Source organism: Passer domesticus, chromosome 24 (assembly GCF_036417665.1).
Source record: "Passer domesticus isolate bPasDom1 chromosome 24, bPasDom1.hap1, whole genome shotgun sequence".
NCBI lineage: Eukaryota > Metazoa > Chordata > Aves > Passeriformes > Passeridae > Passer > Passer domesticus.
In genome coordinates, this window is record NC_087497.1 from 2,877,355 (window position 1) to 2,895,442 (window position 18,088).

Consider the following 18,088-nt stretch of genomic DNA (forward strand, 5'->3'; position numbering starts at 1 on the left):
GGAGCGGCGCTCGCGGGTTGGGCGGCGGGCGGCGGAAGCGCTGCGGCGCGGCGCGCGCGGGCAGTGGCGGAGCGGCGCCATGTGGAGCGGGCACGGTGCGCGGGCCGGGCCGGGGCGGCGGCGCTGAGGAGGGGGCTGTGCCCCCGCCTCACGGTCCCTCTCTCTCCCCCCTCAGGGAACTTCGATGGAGGGTACGGCGGCATGGGCGGCGCGGGGCTGCCGGGCGGCTACACGCAGTCCCCGGGCGGGTTCGGGTCGCCCGCCGGCGGGCAGGAGAAGAAGCAGGTAGGCCGGGCGGGGGCCGCGGGCCGGGCCCGGGGCCGGGGGCGGCTCTGACGGCCCCTCCGCCCCTTGCAGCGGAGCCGCTCGCAGAACATCGTGCCCTGCACCGTGTCGCAGCTGCTGGCGGCCGAGCAGGTGGACGAGACCTTCCGCATCTGCGACGTGGACATCTCGCAGGTGGGCAGGGGGGAGCCGGGCGCTCGCGGCCGGGGCGCGCCCGCGGCCGGCCCGAGTGACCCTTCCTCCCCCGCCGCAGGTCACCGTCGTGGGCATTGTCCGGCACGCCGAGAAGGCGCCCACCAACATCCTCTACAAGGTAGACGACATGACAGCAGCCCCGATGGACGTCAGGCAGTGGGTTGATACCGATGTAAGCGTTGGGTTTGCTATGAACAGGCTTCTTTAGCAGATTTGGGGAGCACTGGGTGGAGAAAAGCTGTAGAATTATACAGTGTCTCAAATGGAAGGAACCCATAAGATCATTGATCAACTCAATACTCAGCTCCTTACTTCTCACAGGGCTGTTTGAGTAGAGAAGGTGTGGCTTTTCTGGAAAGTATTTTAGGGGTGACATGTTCCTGGGTCATCCAAAGGTGATGCTGCTGTAGCAGAGGTCATTGGTGGTGTAATGACTGTCTGCCTGTTCAGTGTAGCTGAGTTCAGTTGAACAGTTTTGGGAGGGTTATCAGGCAGATGTTCACTGCCTTACTGCAAGCTTAGCACAACACAGGAATGCACATTGTTTGTGCTTGCTTGAGATGAGCCTGCTTTGCTAAGTTGCTTATTGTGACAATTGAGAAATGGAAACGTGAAACAGCAAACCTCTGGTTTTCCCTCTGTGTTAGGAGGCAGGAGGTGAGAACGTTGTGGTACCTCCAGGAACTTATGTTAAAGTAGCTGGCCACCTTCGGTCCTTCCAGGTAAGGACGTGGGACCTGTGTGTGAGTCCTGTAGGAATTGCAGCACTTCACACAGCACATGTGCTGCAGATATTCAAATAATGGTGTGTGTGCATTAAGGCAAGGTGCACTTAATTCCCAGCTGGTTAGAAAGAGTGACTCTGTGTCCATTGTCTTTCAAAATCACATCCCTCCCCCATTTCCTGCTTGATTACAGTGGGATGGGGGGAAATCAGAAGGGTCAAAGTGAGAAAACCCATGAGTTCAGATAAAAGCAGTTTAATAAGTAAAGCAAAACAAGGAATTCATTCCACACTTCCCATGGGCAGGCAGGTGTGCCTCCTCCTTCTTTGACCAGTTTTATAACTGAGCATGACACTGCCTGGTCTGGGTTCTCCCGTGGGGCAGTGCTCCCAGCTGTTTCCCCTCACAGCTCCTTGTCCCCTCCCAGTTTAATCCTGGTGGAGCTGTGTGAGAAGCAGGAAAGCCCTTAGCTCTGTGCAGGGGTTGGTGAGTAATGGCTAAAACATCCCTGTGTTACCAACACTGTTTCCAGGAAAGTCAAAACCAGCCCATGCCACTGTACCCTGGCCAAAACCAGCACAAGATTTAGGGCAGAAGGTTTTGGATGAGCTGCATGCAGAGAAGCTCTCTCCCCACTGCTGTCCCACACTCCTGGAGGAAATGGCTGGGTTGGCTGTCATGCATCTTTGTGTTGCTGTGCTGTAAATTGTTTTCTTTGTTTTGTGTTTGTTGTTTTGTTTTGGTTTTTTCCTCTGAAAGAATAAGAAGAGCTTGGTAGCATTTAAGATCATGCCTCTGGAAAACATGAATGAGTTCACCACACACATACTGGAAATTGTCAATGCACACATGATCCTCAGAAAAAATCTTATGGTATGTACAGAGACCCTGATTGCATCGTGGCCCTTCCTGGGTGACAGGAGATCTCCCAAAGAGGGACCTTTCACTGGGAAAATTCCCTCATTGTGAGGCTGGAGAGTTTAAAGCTGGGCAACACTGAAGGGGTAACAGGAGTCCTGGCTTCCTTGGAGAGAGATTGTATTGCAATCTCCTTCCACAAGGAGCTATTTTTACTTACTGGCTTAGAAATAACAGCGAGTCTTTAACTCTGCAGGCTTGGGCAGCCTGGGTAACCACAGTGCTTTGATTCTCCCAATTCCAGTCAGCATCAAGAGTGCCACAGTCATTTTCCTCCACTGGGATCAGTGACATGGGGGGCTACGGAGGAGGTGGCAGCCTGCCAGTGAATGGGCTCACAGCACACCAGAGCCAGGTGGGTGCCAGCAACTCTTTGGGAGCACAGCAGGAGCTCCTCTGATGTCATCTGAGGCTCCTCTGATGTCATCTGCTGTGGTTCTTGCTCATCCAGGTGCTGAACTTGATCAAAAGCTGCCGTGTCCCAGAGGGGATGAGTCTGCAGGACTTGAAGCTCCAGCTCCACAGTATGAGTATGACAACAATCAAGTAAGTGTGTAGGAATGAAGGGTGCTGTGGAAATCCAGGCAGTCCTTCCAGAGGCAGAGAGGACAGTGGACAGGCCCAGACACTCAGCTGTGAATCAGGGTGGGTAATTCAGGTAGTCCCAGCAGCACGGGAGCCAGAGCTTTGAAAGACTCACTGCCCTGTTGCCAGTTGCTTTGCTCCTTGCTTTCAGAACAAGGAGCTGCTTTTTTCAAAACAGGCTGTTTATCAGTTCAGTGGCAGTGTACTGCAGTGCCTCAGTAGCATTTCTCCTGTTCAAAGACTACCTTGCTCTCTGCACACTGATAACAATCTAGGAATAGTCTGTTCTATTCTACTTCACTGTCTCTTATAGCATCTTGAGACTTAAGTTACCTTCCATGATGTTTGTATGTTCTGTCCCCTCTGGAGCACAGTGGTGGGTACTACCTAGGAAGTGCAGAGTGGTGACTCAAGCAGAGTCTGGGCTTCAGGGGGAGCACATTGCTTTGGAGAAACTTTCTGTGTCACTTACACTGCCCACGGGACAGAGACACCAAGAGCTTTCCTTGGCAGCTGCCAGGAGGGAACTGTGGGGATGGGGTCTGCAAATGGGAATTCTGTAAATCAGAAGGTGGTGATTTACCTCCCTTTGCTGACTAATTGCTAAGTAGTTACCAGCTGTGGGGTTTCTCTTCAAGGCAGGCTGTGGAATTCCTCAGCAGCGAGGGACACATCTACTCCACGGTGGATGATGATCACTATAAGTCAACGGATGCCGAGTAAAGTTCCTTCCATCTGACTTTAGTTCCAAGCAAATGTTTGTCCGTATTTCAAGATACCTTGCTGAGCTCTGTTACATGGAGGGTGCCCTTTGCTCTTTGTGAGAAGCCCTGGTTCCTCGGTGAATGCCAGCTCCTTGGAATTCAAGGATGAGCAGAACGTATGTGATGCTGGTAATTGGACCTGATTCTATGCTGTGACCATGTGACTGAAAGTATAAACAGACATGGGAAAACTGAATTCCTCAAAGCTTCAGAGCTTTCACTTTGTTTTGGCTCCTTAGAGAGTGCCTGGTAGAAAGAAGAGCCTCTTTATGATTTGTCCTTTATTTCTACAGCTGTTTGTCCTAACTCAGCTTCCATTCCATTTTCTTCACAAAGTGGATAGCCAAGAGTAATCTTCCACTGATGTACAGCAATCATGAGAAGATGTTTGTATTGTTTAGTTTGTGCACTTAAAATCTATATTTGTACTAGAGCTGATCTTGTTAACTAGAGCTTTTGAACTTTTCCAATAAAATGTTAACTTGAGACACCTTGCATCATGTGTGACTCTAGAGGCTTCTCTGCCTTCAAGAAGAAAACTGCTTGGCAAAACTTGGGGATAAAAGCACAGCTCGTACTTTCAGTTTAACTATTCTTATTTTTTCCTCAGCTTTTCACTTTGAAGGTTCAAACTGAAGCAACTATCTGGCCAGTAAGAAAGCAAATAATTGTACTGCTGAAGAAAACAGCATGTATCAGTGTTCCAAATAGGGCCAGAACCATTTCTGCCACCAAAACAGCTGCTCTGCTGTTCAGTGCTGTGCTGACCTGTCCTTGCACTGCAGCTTGCTGAATGCCCAGGGACACAGGCTGCTGGAATGGCAGCGTGTGCACGTAAGGCTCGGTTCAGAGGGCTCCCAGTCTGGTGAGCTCTGGGTGTTCAGGAGCTCTAAGCTCTTGCCTAGGACTCATGAAGGGACCTGGCTTTGCAGAGGCAGTTCCCTTTGCAAAGGCAGATGTGGCCACGTCCACGGGGCTGGCAGGGAGAGCCAGGGCCTCTGCTCTGCTCTGCTCTGCCAGGATTACTGCTGGGGCAAGTCCCAGTGTCCTGCTTGGGTTCGGTGGCCCAGCTGTAGCCCGTGGTGCACCTCTGTGCTGAATCATGCAGCAGCTGTGTAACAGGTGAACTTTTGCCTGTGGAGTTCAGCATATCTAGAAGCCAAAAGTACTGTCATTTCCTTTTGTAGGAGGTGTGCAGGTTAGGAAGAAAAGCCCTGAGGACTTTTGGAAGCGAAGATTAGTGGAATTGCTTACGGTCAGGAGAGCAGGATAATTGGCTGGGGCCAGGGCTGCAACGGCGGCGGGAGTGGAGCTGGGGTGGACACACGGCCCGGGACAGACACACAGCCCAGGGATAGTCACACAGCCCGGGACAGTCATACAGTACAGGGACGGACACATGGCCCGGGACAGACACACGGCCCGGGACAGTCACACAGCCCAGGGATAGTCACACAGCCTAGGACAGTCACACAGCCTGGGACAGTCATACAGTACAGGGACGGTCACACAGCCCGGGACAGATACACAGCCCGGGGACAGTCACACAGCCCGGGGTGGATACACCACCCGGGACAGTCACCCGGCCGGGGCGGGGCTGCCCGGGAGAGACACACAGCCCAGGGACAGTCACACGGCCCGGGACAGACACACAGCCCGGGACAGTCACACAGCCCGGGGCGGGGCTGCCCGGGACAGTCACAGAGCCCGGGACAGACACACAGCCCGGGACAGACACACAGCCCAAGGCGGTCACACGGCCGGGGCGGGGCTGCCCGGGGCGGGCCGTGTCAGGGGCGGGCCCGGCCCGTGCCGGCGCCGCCACCGCCGGTTCCGGGCCGGGCCGCGGGGCCCCGATGTCTCCGCGAACCGCCCCGCCGCGGTTCGGGCCGCTGCAGCTGGCGCTGGCGGCGGCGGGGACGGCGGCGGCGACCCTGGACCTGTGCATGGACGGCTGGGTGGCGGCGCAGTACGCGCGGCGCGGCCACCCCGGCTGGGCCGCGCTGTCGCTGTCGCTGCTCGCCGCCGCCTCAGCCGCCGCGCAGGCCTGCAGCTGGCTCTGGCTGCGCTCCGACCCGCCCGCCCTGCGCCCCGCCGTGCCCGGGGCGCTGCTCGCCGCCCTCCACCTCCTACAGCTCGGCTTCTTCTTTAGGTACGGCAGCCCCACACCGAGTTTCCCGCCCGCCGCCGGGGCCCGCTCCGCCCCAGCCTCCCCCGGCTGCCTCAGCCCCTCCCGGGCATGGAGGCGAGCGGTGCCGGGGGGCCGGGAGGCTCCCGCGCAGGGCAGGCCGGAGCCGGATGGAGAGGGGCGGTGGGAGCGAGGGAAGTTTCCCTCGGACTCTGCTCTGTCTCCGGGGCTGTTGCCGCTGCCCTCCAGGCAAACGGAGCAGCGCCCCGAAACCTCGTCACGGCCCCGGTGCTCCCGGCCCTTGAGGGGAGCAGCCAGGCCGAGCCGCGGGAAGGGAATAATCCAGGCAGGTCTGCTGAGATCGATGCTCCGTTTTTTACACTTGCACTTCAGCCGTGGCTGGGCACCGTGTGGCTGCTGTGGTGTGTGGTTTGGGCAGGGGGAAGGAGGGGTTTGGGTGTAAAAAAGGGGTTTGTTGTCCTGTCAGGAGTTTGTTGTCCTGTCAGGGCAGTGTGGGGACCAAGGTGTGCGCCTTGCGTGGCCCCTCACCCCCCGCTGGTCCCCACACAGGTGCCTCTATGCGCTGAAGGTGGGCTGGAGGGTGTGCTGGGCGAAGGCAGAGGAGGAGGATGAGCAGAGACACATGGCCTTCATCTCCCACGACATCAGCATGCTGCGTCTCTTCGAGACCTTCCTGGAGAACACCCCGCAGCTCACCCTGCTCCTCTACATTATCCTGCGGACAAACAAGGCTGAGTTCTCCCAGGGTGAGGGGACTGGGGCCAAGGGAGGGGGCTGATGTGGAGGTGCAGGCTTGGGGTCAGAGTGGGCTTGGGTTGGGCAGATCAGAGAGGTTGTCCACGGGCTGGGGGACCCAGCAAGACATTTGTTGTCATTCTGCTCCCATGTCACTCCTTCCTTTGATGTGTCACACTATAGGGTGGACCCCTGTGCTGCACACACATGCCCTAATGGTCCATGCTGAGCTCAGGATAGGGGGGTTGAAGCCATGGGACCACTGTGGCTATTCTCTTATGAGCCCCAGGAGAGGCTGAGGGTCAGGTGAGAAATCAGGCACTCCTGAGGAGTAGGGAGGTGCTGATGTTGGTATGGGTGAAGCACAGGTGAGCAGGGGCTGTGGTGCCCTTCCCAGGGTGGAGAACAGATGCCACTGCAGGGAAATGGGGAGCCCAACAACGTGGGAGCCAGCACTCACCTGCCTGTGTGGGCTGAGGGCTTCCATGCCTGAGAGATGAGCTCTGCAGGGCTGTTCAATCCCAGCATTTCTTCATCTTTTGAGCAAGGCCAGGCACCAGCCTCCTTGTCTTCAGGGAGGGCAGAAGGCCAGGGGAGAGCTGCAGCTGCTGATGCTCTGACCCTGACAGCAGCTGCTTTGTGAGCTGGGGGAAAATTCATTTTAGCAGTGGTGGGCAGGGAGAGGCTTGAGCCAGGCTGGGCCAGCCCTTGATGCCCCTCAGCATTTTCACCTGTGTGTTTGCAGGCCTGGGGATGGGCACCGCGTTCCTGTGTGTGTCCTGGTCTCTGCTGGACTACCACCAGTCCCTGCGCTCCTTCCTGCAGGACAAGCACGAGCTGAGCCTGGGCTCTTCCATCGTCTACTTCCTGTGGAACCTCTTCCTCATCTGCCCCCGCATCCTGGCCGTGGCCCTCTTCGCCCTGCTCTGGCCCTACGGTGTGGCCGTCCACTTCCCACTGGTGTGGCTGGCCATGTTCCTGTGGGTCAGCCTGCAGGGCACGGACTTCATGGAGTCAGCCGGCCCCGAGCAGCTGTACCGGGCCATGGTGGCCGTGATCCTCTACTTCAGCTGGTTCAACGTGGCGCAGGGGAGGACGCTGCACCGCAGCATCATCTACCACGGCTTCATCCTGGTGGACAGCACGCTGCTGGGCCTCGCCTGGCTCTGGGGCCGGGCTCCCTCTGAGGAAGACTCGTACCTCCTCCCCGTGGTCAGTGCAGCCCTGCCCTGCTACCTGCTGGGGCTGGGGCTGAGGGTCACCTACTACAAGTGGCTGCACCCCAACGTGCAGGTGCGGCAGGAGGGCAGATACGACGAGGTGGATGCCCATGGAGGGGGGGATGGGGTGGAGTTTCGCTCCTTTTTGGAGCCAGACCTTGTCAACAGGCGGATGCAGTGGCTGGCCCAGAGCCACTTCTCCCTGTCCCAGCCACCACAGCAGCACTTCCTGAACGGGGCTGCTGCTGTGGAGTCTGCTGTCTGAGGGCAGCTCCTCTAAAGGGACATGATGGGGAGGTAGACATGTTGGTGTACCCCTGGTTGTGCCCCCCAGGCTGTTGTTTTGGACAGCTGCAGGGAGCTGGCAGAAACCAGGGGTGAGGTGGAAACACCCAGTGAGTCCCATGGCACTCAGCATGGCTCCCATGGCTGTACCCTCAGGGGAAGCCATGGTGTTTGTGGTGAGTCCAGCACATTGTAGCATCTGGCTACAATGCTCTGTTAACTTTTCTTGTTATTTATTAGTATCTTTTTCAAAAAAGAAAAATGGAAACAAGAGCACTGGTTTATTTTCTGTGCCTGCTGCTGCCATTGCTGTGCTGGGATATGGGTGCTGGGGCAGGGAGGACCTGTTTCCTCCATGGTTGTGGCTATCTGACCTTTCTTTTCCAGCCAGGATTTTCCTCCTCGTGTCAGTTTTCCTGTTAAGGTCAAAGCTCACCTGTTATCACTGTGTTCAGGGGGGGATGGGGCAGGAGGCCTGTGCTGGGAGGAGTGGCTGCAGGGTGGCTCAGGCCTTCCAGCTTATTATGGACACCTCATGCTCCCTTGGCTGCCACTGCCACCACGAGAGCCTGGCAGGGCTCCCTAGACCATGGGCAGGCTGGAGTTGGCCGCAGCATTTCTCAGCCATTGGTGGCTGTTGGTGTGGCCAGTGTGGGCCAGCTGCTGGGCACAGACACCCACCACTCCCCAACTCAGTGCCCAAACCCAGCCCCTGCCCTTTGCTGCTGCCCAGCTGGCAGCTGTGGCACATCCTGGCTGCCCACAGCACTGACCTTTGCCTCCTTCCCCCCGTCTCCATCACATCCCTCCCAGCAGCCCATCCCAGGAGGAAACTGCCAAACCAGGGAAGGCATCTGGAATGCAGCTGCAGGAGCAGCTGCAATGCTGTTTCACAGCTGCTCCTGTAAGCAGCTCAGCCCTGCCCACGGCCAGCAGCACAGCATGGGACAGGGGTGGTCCTTGTGCAAAAGAAAATGGGAAGGGAACGTTTTGTGCAGGAAGCACCATGTGCCTGCCCTGGAAACCTCAGCAGGGCCCAGGAGCAGGTCCCTGCCCCACTGCCCCCCAGCAGCAGGGGGCTCTGGTGGCTGCACTGTGACCTGTGGCACCCTGATGCTGCTGGTGCTGCCAGGCCTGGCTCGGGCTGTCTTGGGGGCAGAGAACAGGCTGAGGCACTGACTATAGAAAATAAAGACTTTATTATTTTTTCCAGTTCACAGGACAGTTCCCATTACAGACCATGAACAGGCAAAGGCCCCACAGCACCTGAGCTCACCCCTCATAGCAGAGCCAAAAAGGTCCTGTGGGCTCCAGGGTCCTACTGCTTCCCACCAGTGCCAGCACAGACATCTCCCCCAGGGCTGTTGGAGGCAACAAGTATTAGTGGATCAGGTGGTTTTTAAAGCCTCTGTGGCTGTGTTGAAGCTGAAGGGGAAGCCAGCAGCACCCAGGTGAGCTCAGGTGCTCTGGGCCTGCAGGCTGACTGTCCTTCAGGTGTTCAGGTTTGCTCTCCCATTACCCCTGACCTGACTGTAGCTGAACTGGTGACAGAGAGAGGAGAAAATCAATGCTTGGAGAGAGATGCTGTTCTTGCCTCAAAAGAGACAGAAAAAGGCTTAAATTCAGCCAGTAGAGGAAAAAATAAAATAGCCAGGTCACCCCTTTATTAACAAACACAGAAATGTACCATCAACCTCCTGTTATAAAAGTACTTTACATACATTCAAGGAAACATCATATAAATACCAGTATGAAATGTCAGTGGCTGCGAGTTCCACACTCAGCTAAAATTTTACCAACATCTTAAAATTTCCTTAAAACATTTGAAGTAAACAAACACAAAGCACAGCTAGCTGCCTGGCAGCTCAGGCCTGCAGGTCCAGCACCTGCTGCCAGTGCCTGGGCAAACCCAGCCCCTCTCAGCACGGCTCTGCTCAGCTGCTTCTGAAGGCAGCAAAGCACAAGGGCTGCTCGGCCGTGCCGCTGGTGGGAGCTTAAGGCACAGGTTTTAATCCCAAATTCAGCCAGCTGGAGTACAAGAAATGCTCCCAACAGGCTGCGGCACAGGCTGGGACAGCTCCCCAGCCTGCTTACAGGAGACCTTTGGATGGGCTGAGGATGTTCAGCATCAGCACAGACTCTCCTGTGACTACAAGTGAGTCCTGATCCTCTGGTGACATTTGCAGCCCTGGGAGCAGTGAGGCTGCTCCTCACCACAGCCCTGGCTCTTCACAGGGACCCCAGAGGAACTGGACTCTATGGACCCACCAGTAAGGGAGCTGGAGCTGCCTCAGAACAGGTGCAAACACACCTTGGCTCTCCATCTGGTGCAGAGAGAGAACAGCCCTGGGTCCTGCTTCCCTTTCCAAATCCACTGCTGAGCACTCCCAGCACAGCCTGTCTGTCCCCAGGGCAGCCCAACACCTTTCCCTCTGCTGAGCTGCCCAGTGACACCCACAGCAGACTCCTCATTTTCCTCACTGGATGAGCAGCTCCCACATGGACAGCATGTTCCTGGGACATACACAGACCCAGTATCCACCCAGGATCAGAGCACAAGGCTAACACCTGGCCAGGAGCTGAATGGAAAGCAGATCACTCCTGACTCCAGTGACCACCCTGGAGAAAGAGAATCACCTTTGATTCCAATTTAATTAATCTGAAAAAACCCCCAAACCAACCAAACTCAAAGGGAAACTGGAGCTGGTACCATGTGAAATAAACCTCCCAGGTCCAGAGCCTGAGTACAGGGTATCCAAACCCCTGGCTCCAGGCACCTTCTGCCCCGTGGTCACTGGAGCTGGCCCAGGAACAGATGCTCCCAGGGCACAGCAGAGCCTGTGCAAAGCTGGCCCAGCACTGATGGAAATTAACCCTCAGTAATTAAAGCCATGAAAGGAATGCAGGAAACACATCCCTGCCTGTACGGGCACAGCAAATGGTGAGTCTGCCACTCCCTGCAGTGACAGACTTTCAGCCCAGTCTCCTGGTGGCTGACGTGGGGCTGATGACCACGATCTGGAGGGGTCTGGGTGCAGCCACAGGTCTGGCCCTGCAGGAGCAGCAGCAGCAGGCTCTGGGGCACAGCACACACCTGTCCTCAGGGCACCTGCTGATCTGGTGCCATCAGGGTGGATGGGGAGACACCAAACACAGCCTGAGTTGGCACGAAACCAGCCCCTGTGCCAGCCCCAGTCCCTTGCTGACTGTTCCTGGCCAGGGGAGCTGCAGGTCACTGACTCCAGCCTCTGTTCTCAGACAGCTGCAGAAAAATCAGCATCACCATCCCTCCCAAGTGCTCCATGCTGCCAAGTCACAGTGTCTTAGAAAATTAAGTCCCTCTTAACAAGGCATTTGTTTGTCATTATGTAGTTAGGCTAATGCAAAGAATGTAAGAAAATTGAATCTGATTCTACTAAAAGGAACTTACAAATAGGGTCAGGAACACAGAGGTGAAGGTTATACATAGCCAGAGTCTTCTCTGCAACATTCATGAGGATTTAGGAATTAGATTATTCCTAGTCCAGGTGAGGACTCAGTTCACATCTGAGCAGTCTGCACCAGTCTGCTGTACCTGATGTTCACAGGCGATTTCCATTTTCTTTGCAGGGAAAATCTGTGGGATCTACAGTCCAGACAAAGGCTGGAATCCAGTGATCTCCTGCTGGCTAAAAGGGCTTCTGCACACATTGACTAGAAGCCACTGGGATCAACTCAGAACACCAATACTTGCCTCTACAAAGAACCACATATTCCAGAAGCATTCCCTTACCTTTATATTTTCCAGTAATCCCACACTGAGGAAATAACATAAGGACATTGTAATAAATTAACTGTTTTGAACATCCAGGAAAGGAGAGAGGACACATTTTACAGCAATAGAGGTATTTTTGACATTTTCATTAATATTTCCTATGAAAAAAACCCACAGCTCTTCGGCTTTGCAAAACAAGGGAGGTTTAAGCTCTGCCATCAGCGTTTTCCTATAAAAATAAATTTTTGTGTTTACTTGGGTTCTACAACTAAGCTGAATAGAAAGAAGAAGGCTCTTACACATAAATCTGTTGTTTTATGGCCCCTCCCTCTGGAGGCCAGAGGCATTCAGCTGGCTCTGTAAGTCCCTTCTGCAGACAAGCTCTAGCTCTGCTGAGTCCAGGGCTTCTTCACAGGACACCTCTGGACTTGGCAGGGCCCGTGCTCCCGAGGAACGACCTGCTGTCAAATTCCATTGTACAGTTTGCTTTTAGGCATGTTTTCTTCATCAAGCTGAAAGTGAGTCCCCAAACATGTGAGATTTCTGTCCCCCCAGTAATGGGGAGGGCTGGCAGGAGCTGCAGTCTTGTCTTTGCTCCGTCTTACAGGAAGTCCAACTCAAGGGCTTGGTGAAGGGACACGAGGTCAGCATGATTTGTGATCCTCCAGAATGGCATGTTGTGCTGTGAAGGGAGAGGACAGTCAGGTTTATGCAGGGATTTGAGCTGAGCTGGAAGCAGGCTGGGTGGAGCTGCAGGGCTGTGCAGTGTGGTGGTTCTGAGCACACCACTCTCAGGACAGAGCTCAGCCACATGCACATCTGTATCTGGAGCCCATCTTACGTGCACAGCTGTGTGTGACAGGCACCAGCACTGACTGTCAGCTGCTCACGACGGAAACCTTGGCTGTGAGCTGCTGCTGCACCCAGGAATGCCTGTCCAGGGCTGACAGCTCTGGCACATGCCAGAACGTGTGACGCCTGCAGAGTCAAAGTCCTGACAGTCATCTTTGCACTCCACTACTAATTAGCACAACTGAACAACCCATCCAGGCCTGTCCAAATCAATCAATCTCTTTGCTCCTTGTTTGTAATTCAGCCTAATGACAGGTGCTGTATTGATGTGCTGCTGTTCCTGAGCCCTGACTCCTCCACACTCCTGAGAAACTGCAATATCCTGATAGTCACAGGCTATGATCAGCATCAGAACCACAGAATCAACAAGGGTGGAAGGGACTTCCAAGATTATGAGTCAAACCTTTCAACATACTACACCCCACAGGCTATACTAAGACACTAATGACAGGAACAGTGTTATATGCAATCTTGAACAATGGTAAAAGAGAAACTTTAAACACCCAGGAGCAGAAAACCACCCATATCTTAACACAGTGGAAGATCTCTTGCATCAAAGGCAAACTTTGCTCCTGGCTGCCCTGGCCTGAAGAGTTCAGCCCTGGAAGGAGAGTCCTTGTAGGGAAAGCCTGCCAGCACTTCCCTCTGCATTGCCCCTCTGCAGTCAGACCCACCTGCTTGGCTGCCACCTCCTCGTCGCGCCCGTCTCCGATCACCACGTACGTCACCTTCTTCCCAAAGCGTGACACGATCCTCTCGAAGCAGCTCTCTTTACCTGCCAGAGACAATCCCCCTCAGGCAGAGAGAAACAGAGCCCCAACAGGTCCCTTCCTCCCAGTACAGAAACACTCCTTGTCTTACTGGGCAGGGGGAGCACCCAGCTCAGCTCCTGAGGCTAGAAGCCTTCACCAGGTGGATCACAGCTCAGCTGCAGAAATGGCACTGCCCCATGGAAAGACCCCAGCTAATCCTCAGCAGATGGCACAATGCCAGAGGCTTGGCACAATGCCTTACCTATTTTTGTAGCACTATAAATATTTTCAATGGGAAACACCTCGCCCAATCCATACAGAAGAACTTTGGCAAGAGCTGGCATCAGTTGGGTGGTTGTGATCAGGATGTTCTCACAGTTTTTTCTGAAAGAAGAAAAACATTTCTAACAGCACATCTACAGGCAGTGGTGCCAGGACTGCTCTGGGCAGTCTGATCAGCTTCCCCAGGTGCCATGTGCTTTGCTGTCCTGCTTTCAAGAGGCATTTTAGGACAAGGTTTTGCAATTTTTGTTTGTTTGCTTCTGGCAGAATTCCCTGTCAGAAAAATCAATGGTGAGCATGGGGACCTTGCTAACTACAGGTGTTGCAGGAGAGAAACACAGGGTGGAGTTCTTGGCCTCAGTCACTGCAGCAGTGTGACAGGGGCAGTGCCCAGCACAGTGCTGCACCTCAGGGCCACAAAGGGCTGAGAAAGCCTCACATGCACTTCCAGGTTCCATACCTGGACTGGATGAGCAGCAGGGATTTTAATGCAGTTTCCAGCCAGGAATCTGTCAGCACTTCTATGTCAGTCCTCAGGCGCTGCAGAGCTTCCCTCTTCTGTGGGCTGAGCAGGCCTGCAAGGTGAGGAACATGTGTTTGCCTGCCAAGTCTGACATGGGAGGGCTGTCCCCCAGTGCACCAGCTGCCTGCTCTGCAATAAATAGCACAACTGAAGGCCTCTGGAAGCTGGACTGTCCATGTCAAAGCAAGGAAAGAAACCAGCTCCCAGTGACATGACGAGCCCAGACATCCATCCAGGACTCTGACCATGGGAACTGGGCAGACTCTCAGCTGTGATTATTTCAAAGCGTTTCTCAGGATGCAGGCAAAGGCACTTCTCTCATACAAAGCACTTGCAGTAGCAGTGGTCCAAGGCCACAGAGCAGGAGAAGGAACTCCTACAGTCTCCTTCTCTGACTTTCTGCTTTCCAAGGACCCTTTCCACTTTAAGCCCTTTTACATTTTTTTTACTACCCCCCCGCTTCTTTTAATTGCTTTTAGATACCATTTTCTTCAAGCCTCCAGTTTGGAATTAAAAGCAGACAGAAGTGGAGCCCAATTCTGCTCCTGACAGCAAACACAGCAAGAAAGGAGCACATGGAGCCTGCACATCTCTCCAGTCTCCATCCCTGATGTTTGAGCCCCCTCACTCCAGCCTTCTGCCACACTGAGGCCCCAGAGGCACCCACAGCAGGCTGCACTGACAGCTGCTTCATCATGTGGCTTTCCACAGGTCCTGAAAAACTCTGCATCCAGGTTTTCCACAAGCAAAATACAAAATCATGGTCTGATCCCCCCTACAAGAAATCAGGTAACTGCAGCACACTGAACTGCAGAGCTATACTGGCAGATTTTTAAGGCTGAAAGCTGTAGCTTTGAACACCTGGATTTTAGAAAATATTTATCAAGGTTTTTGTGTAGGCAAAGGGTACCCAAGCACACAACCAACCAGGCCAAGCCACCCCACCAGGTGAGCTGCTCCAGTAACATTCCTATTTCAGGGATGGCAATGCCAAGATTCAGACTAAACAGAAAATTCATCTCCATTTGCTCACTATGGTTTGCATGATTATGACTGCTTTGGAGCTGAAAGGGAAGCAAAACTAGAAGGCTTTAAGTGACTTTGTGGAGAGAGAGAAATCTAAGTCATATCAAACTGTGGGCCTGACAGCCCAGGGGTGACCACTCTATTTCCTGACAATGGCATGAGCAAAGGCAGACTTTGTGGAGACAGGAATGAGCCCTCCTGAGCAGCAGGGCAAATGAGTCATTCAGACCACTGCTGAGCAGAGTGCCAGGCAGCCTTTCATACCCAATTAGCAAAGAGATAATATCTGCACCAAAACCTTTGCCTCTAGGACTGAGTGCCCATCCTTATGGCCACAATAAATCACAGCCTGCACTGGCACACAGTGTTGGAAGATGTACCCTCATGGAAACTTGATCCCAGTTAGCACTAGGAGAATGCTTTACTTGTCATGTCCACACATCAGGAAAGCCAAAGCCCTGAGGAAGGATGGAGTCTGGCCCCACAAGCTCTGATCAGTGCCCAGCCCTCGGTGCAGGTGACCACTCACCTCCAACGTTCGTTTTGTATTTGTTGTAGATCTCGCGCACCCTGCGGTAGCGGAAGGCCAGTTTCCTCATCCAGTCCACTCCCTGCACGCCCACCGAGGAGCTGTGGTTGGCATTGCCTCCCGAGCCACTGAACCCATCCGTGGAGAAGTTGTAGTTGCTGTTCCAGGAAAGCAGATGTGTTAGGTGTGCCACAGCAGCAGAACCGCTGCGGCATTTCTGGTGAGGCAGCAGCTGGAGAACACCTGGAGAGGAGCTGCACAAGCACCTTGGCACCTGCAGAGCAGAGCCTGGCTCCTGAGGGAATGCAGACACCCAGCTGCAGCTGCTGCTGCCTCTGAACTGCTGCACTGATACAAGTCCTTTCACCCCCTCCACTACAAAGCTTCCTTTGCTCTCTGGCTGCTCACTCCTCTGCCATAGGGAGCATCCTTCCCACTGACCCCTTCCTCATCCTGCAGCAATAAACCCCAGCACATCATCTTCCAAACAGCATCCATGCCTTTCCATCACAACTGCAGCTCCACAAGCACAGGAACTGCTTCACCAGTTTATAACTGCAGAAAGCAAGTCCTGCTTCACCACTTTCCCTGTATTTCTTTCTCCCTGACAGATCTTTCTCAGAATTTTTCATGAGCCAGTTCAGCTCAGTAAAAAACCTGCCACCCCCTGTTTGATAGCGAGCACCATAAGCTGTCAGAGGGATGCAAAACACAGGGGGACTTTCAAAGATCAGTATCATGGAATCACAGGATGGTTTAGGTGGGATAGGACCTTCAAGACCATCTAATTCTTCTGCCATAGGCAGGGACTTTTTCCACTAATCTAATTAGAGTAACCATTAGATCAAGTTACTAATCTAATGCTGTCATCATGAGATCTGAAGTGCTGGCTCTCCATTCCTCACTGGTCACTGAGCACAGAGGCAGCATTCAACAGTGGACAATGTAATTCACACTATCATTTCAAAACTCTTAATGCTTTTTAGGTCTTCAAAGAAATCCTCCTCGGCAAACACTTTGCCAGGTTTCATCCCTGGCACAATGCTGAGCTCCATCCCTTAACCCCATCTGCATTTGAAGTCTTCACAAAACCTGATTACATCAGCAATACATTTCCCACATTCATCAGTACAACCTTAGATCCTGGCCATTGTCATCAGATGCCACATCTTCTATGTGTACCTGGTCACACTCCTGTTAAAGACAAAAAAATCCCAAAATAAAGTCATGTTGTGGTAATCCAGAAACACGCTGACATCTGCACATTAAAGAAACTGTGACAGAAACCAACCCCTTCACACTTCCCAACAGCAACACGCCATGCCACACTGCCAAGTGCTCACCAGTCCAGAAATGCAAATACAGGATGGATCAAACATCACTCTTTTTATTTGTACAGGTCCAAGCAAAAACCCAGCAGAAACTGAGAGAGCTTGTGGCACTGAAGGCTGCAGAATGCCCGTCTCAGTTAAGAGTGCCCCCTGATTTGGCTGTGCTTACAACAAGCAGTAAGAGGCTCTGAAGCACAGAGCCCTCACATTACAGAGTGAGGTGTAATTCTGACATGGTAACGTGGAGTTCTGCCTTTCAAACACATTTGCCATGTACCTCCAAGTCATTGAAAAACAAGTGAGTATCAGCAACTTCAAAAATCATCTCCTCCATGGACAGACCTGAGCCAATCACTAGAGTTGGATCCTGGAAAAACACAAAATTAAAATGTAAATGCACTGTGGATACAGGCAGAAGGGAATTGTCACAAATTTCTCATCAGTTAAATTGCACAGAGTTTTCCACTGTATATCAAACCTGGCATAATTCCAGCTACATTCAATGGTGTGAACTACAATTTCCCTAGTATTTTAAACAACTCAATTAAAAAAAAAAAAAAAAAAACCAACAAAAAAACCCCAAATACTTCCGTGCCCCACAGGAGAGACTGACACATTTTCACAGTAAGCACACACAAAACATTCAAAAATCTACAATGTTTTTGGCAGAGAAAAACCACTTCTTTCCCCTATGTGCAAGGACCTCATTTATTCCCACTGAGGATGAAACCAGTCTGACAGACTTGCACTGTAAGAAGGGACATGTCGGTCATGTCCATGTCCTAGCTCTGTATAAAGCCAAATTTAGTTCTTTCCCTGCCCCAAACTGCCAACAACTTAAAAGTACCACCATAGAGAGTTTAAAAAAACCCCAAAAACTAAACTATTCCTTCTCCAAAGACTAACATTTAATTCTTTATGACAGAAATAGGTTTTCTTCCATAGAAAAGACAGTATTACCTTGCCATATTTTTGAGCATAAGACCCTGTGAGAAGAGAATGGAAGATGATGATGGTCTCATCCAGGTCCCAGAGAAACACCCGCTGCAGAGAGAACAAGAACAGGTAAGAGCTGAGACATTCCAGGCACTGAACTGCAATAAAGGAACAAGTTTTAATTTTGTGGTTAGCTGCAGTATGCTTTAACAGGTATGAACAACAGGTGTCATCTTACAGGC

General features: G+C 53.0%; 3 protein-coding genes across 11 annotated transcripts in view; 2 read left to right on the top strand and 1 right to left on the bottom strand.

The window, feature by feature from the left end:
- Positions 1–7: 7 nt before the first annotated feature.
- On the top strand, positions 8–3,958 carry RPA2 (replication protein A2). The gene is made up of 9 exons (XM_064398410.1): positions 8–95; positions 176–285; positions 358–459; positions 539–652; positions 1,128–1,202; positions 1,965–2,078; positions 2,368–2,478; positions 2,575–2,669; positions 3,347–3,958. The coding sequence occupies exons 1-9, from the start codon at positions 80–82 to the stop codon at positions 3,429–3,431; spliced, it is 822 nt and encodes a 273-aa protein (XP_064254480.1). The 5' UTR covers positions 8–79; the 3' UTR covers positions 3,432–3,958.
- Positions 3,959–5,267: 1,309 nt separating this feature from the next.
- On the top strand, positions 5,268–11,874 carry XKR8 (XK related 8). 3 transcript variants are annotated; one of them, XM_064398497.1, is made up of 4 exons: positions 5,268–5,624; positions 6,171–6,367; positions 7,102–7,649; positions 11,471–11,874. In XM_064398497.1, the coding sequence occupies exons 1-4, from the start codon at positions 5,329–5,331 to the stop codon at positions 11,516–11,518; spliced, it is 1,089 nt and encodes a 362-aa protein (XP_064254567.1). In that variant the 5' UTR covers positions 5,268–5,328; the 3' UTR covers positions 11,519–11,874. The 3 variants fall into 3 exon arrangements, with proteins under 3 accessions (XP_064254567.1, XP_064254568.1, XP_064254566.1); XM_064398498.1 differs by having other exon boundaries at positions 7,102–7,568; XM_064398496.1 differs by lacking the exon at positions 11,471–11,874 and having other exon boundaries at positions 7,102–8,132.
- The window catches only part of EYA3 (EYA transcriptional coactivator and phosphatase 3), a 43,355-nt gene continuing 34,308 nt past the window's right edge, over positions 9,042–18,088 (bottom strand). For all 7 annotated transcript variants that reach the window (XM_064398484.1, XM_064398478.1, XM_064398482.1 and 4 more), the window contains 8 exons: positions 17,871–17,954; positions 17,188–17,277; positions 16,715–16,773; positions 15,580–15,737; positions 13,962–14,076; positions 13,482–13,603; positions 13,142–13,242; positions 9,042–12,297 (listed from right to left, as the gene is read on the bottom strand). In XM_064398484.1, coding sequence (XP_064254554.1) covers positions 12,217–12,297; positions 13,142–13,242; positions 13,482–13,603; positions 13,962–14,076; positions 15,580–15,737; positions 16,715–16,773; positions 17,188–17,277; positions 17,871–17,954 — 810 coding nt within the window. In that variant the 3' untranslated portion in view covers positions 9,042–12,216. The remainder of the gene's footprint in view (positions 12,298–13,141; positions 13,243–13,481; positions 13,604–13,961; positions 14,077–15,579; positions 15,738–16,714; positions 16,774–17,187; positions 17,278–17,870; positions 17,955–18,088) is intronic.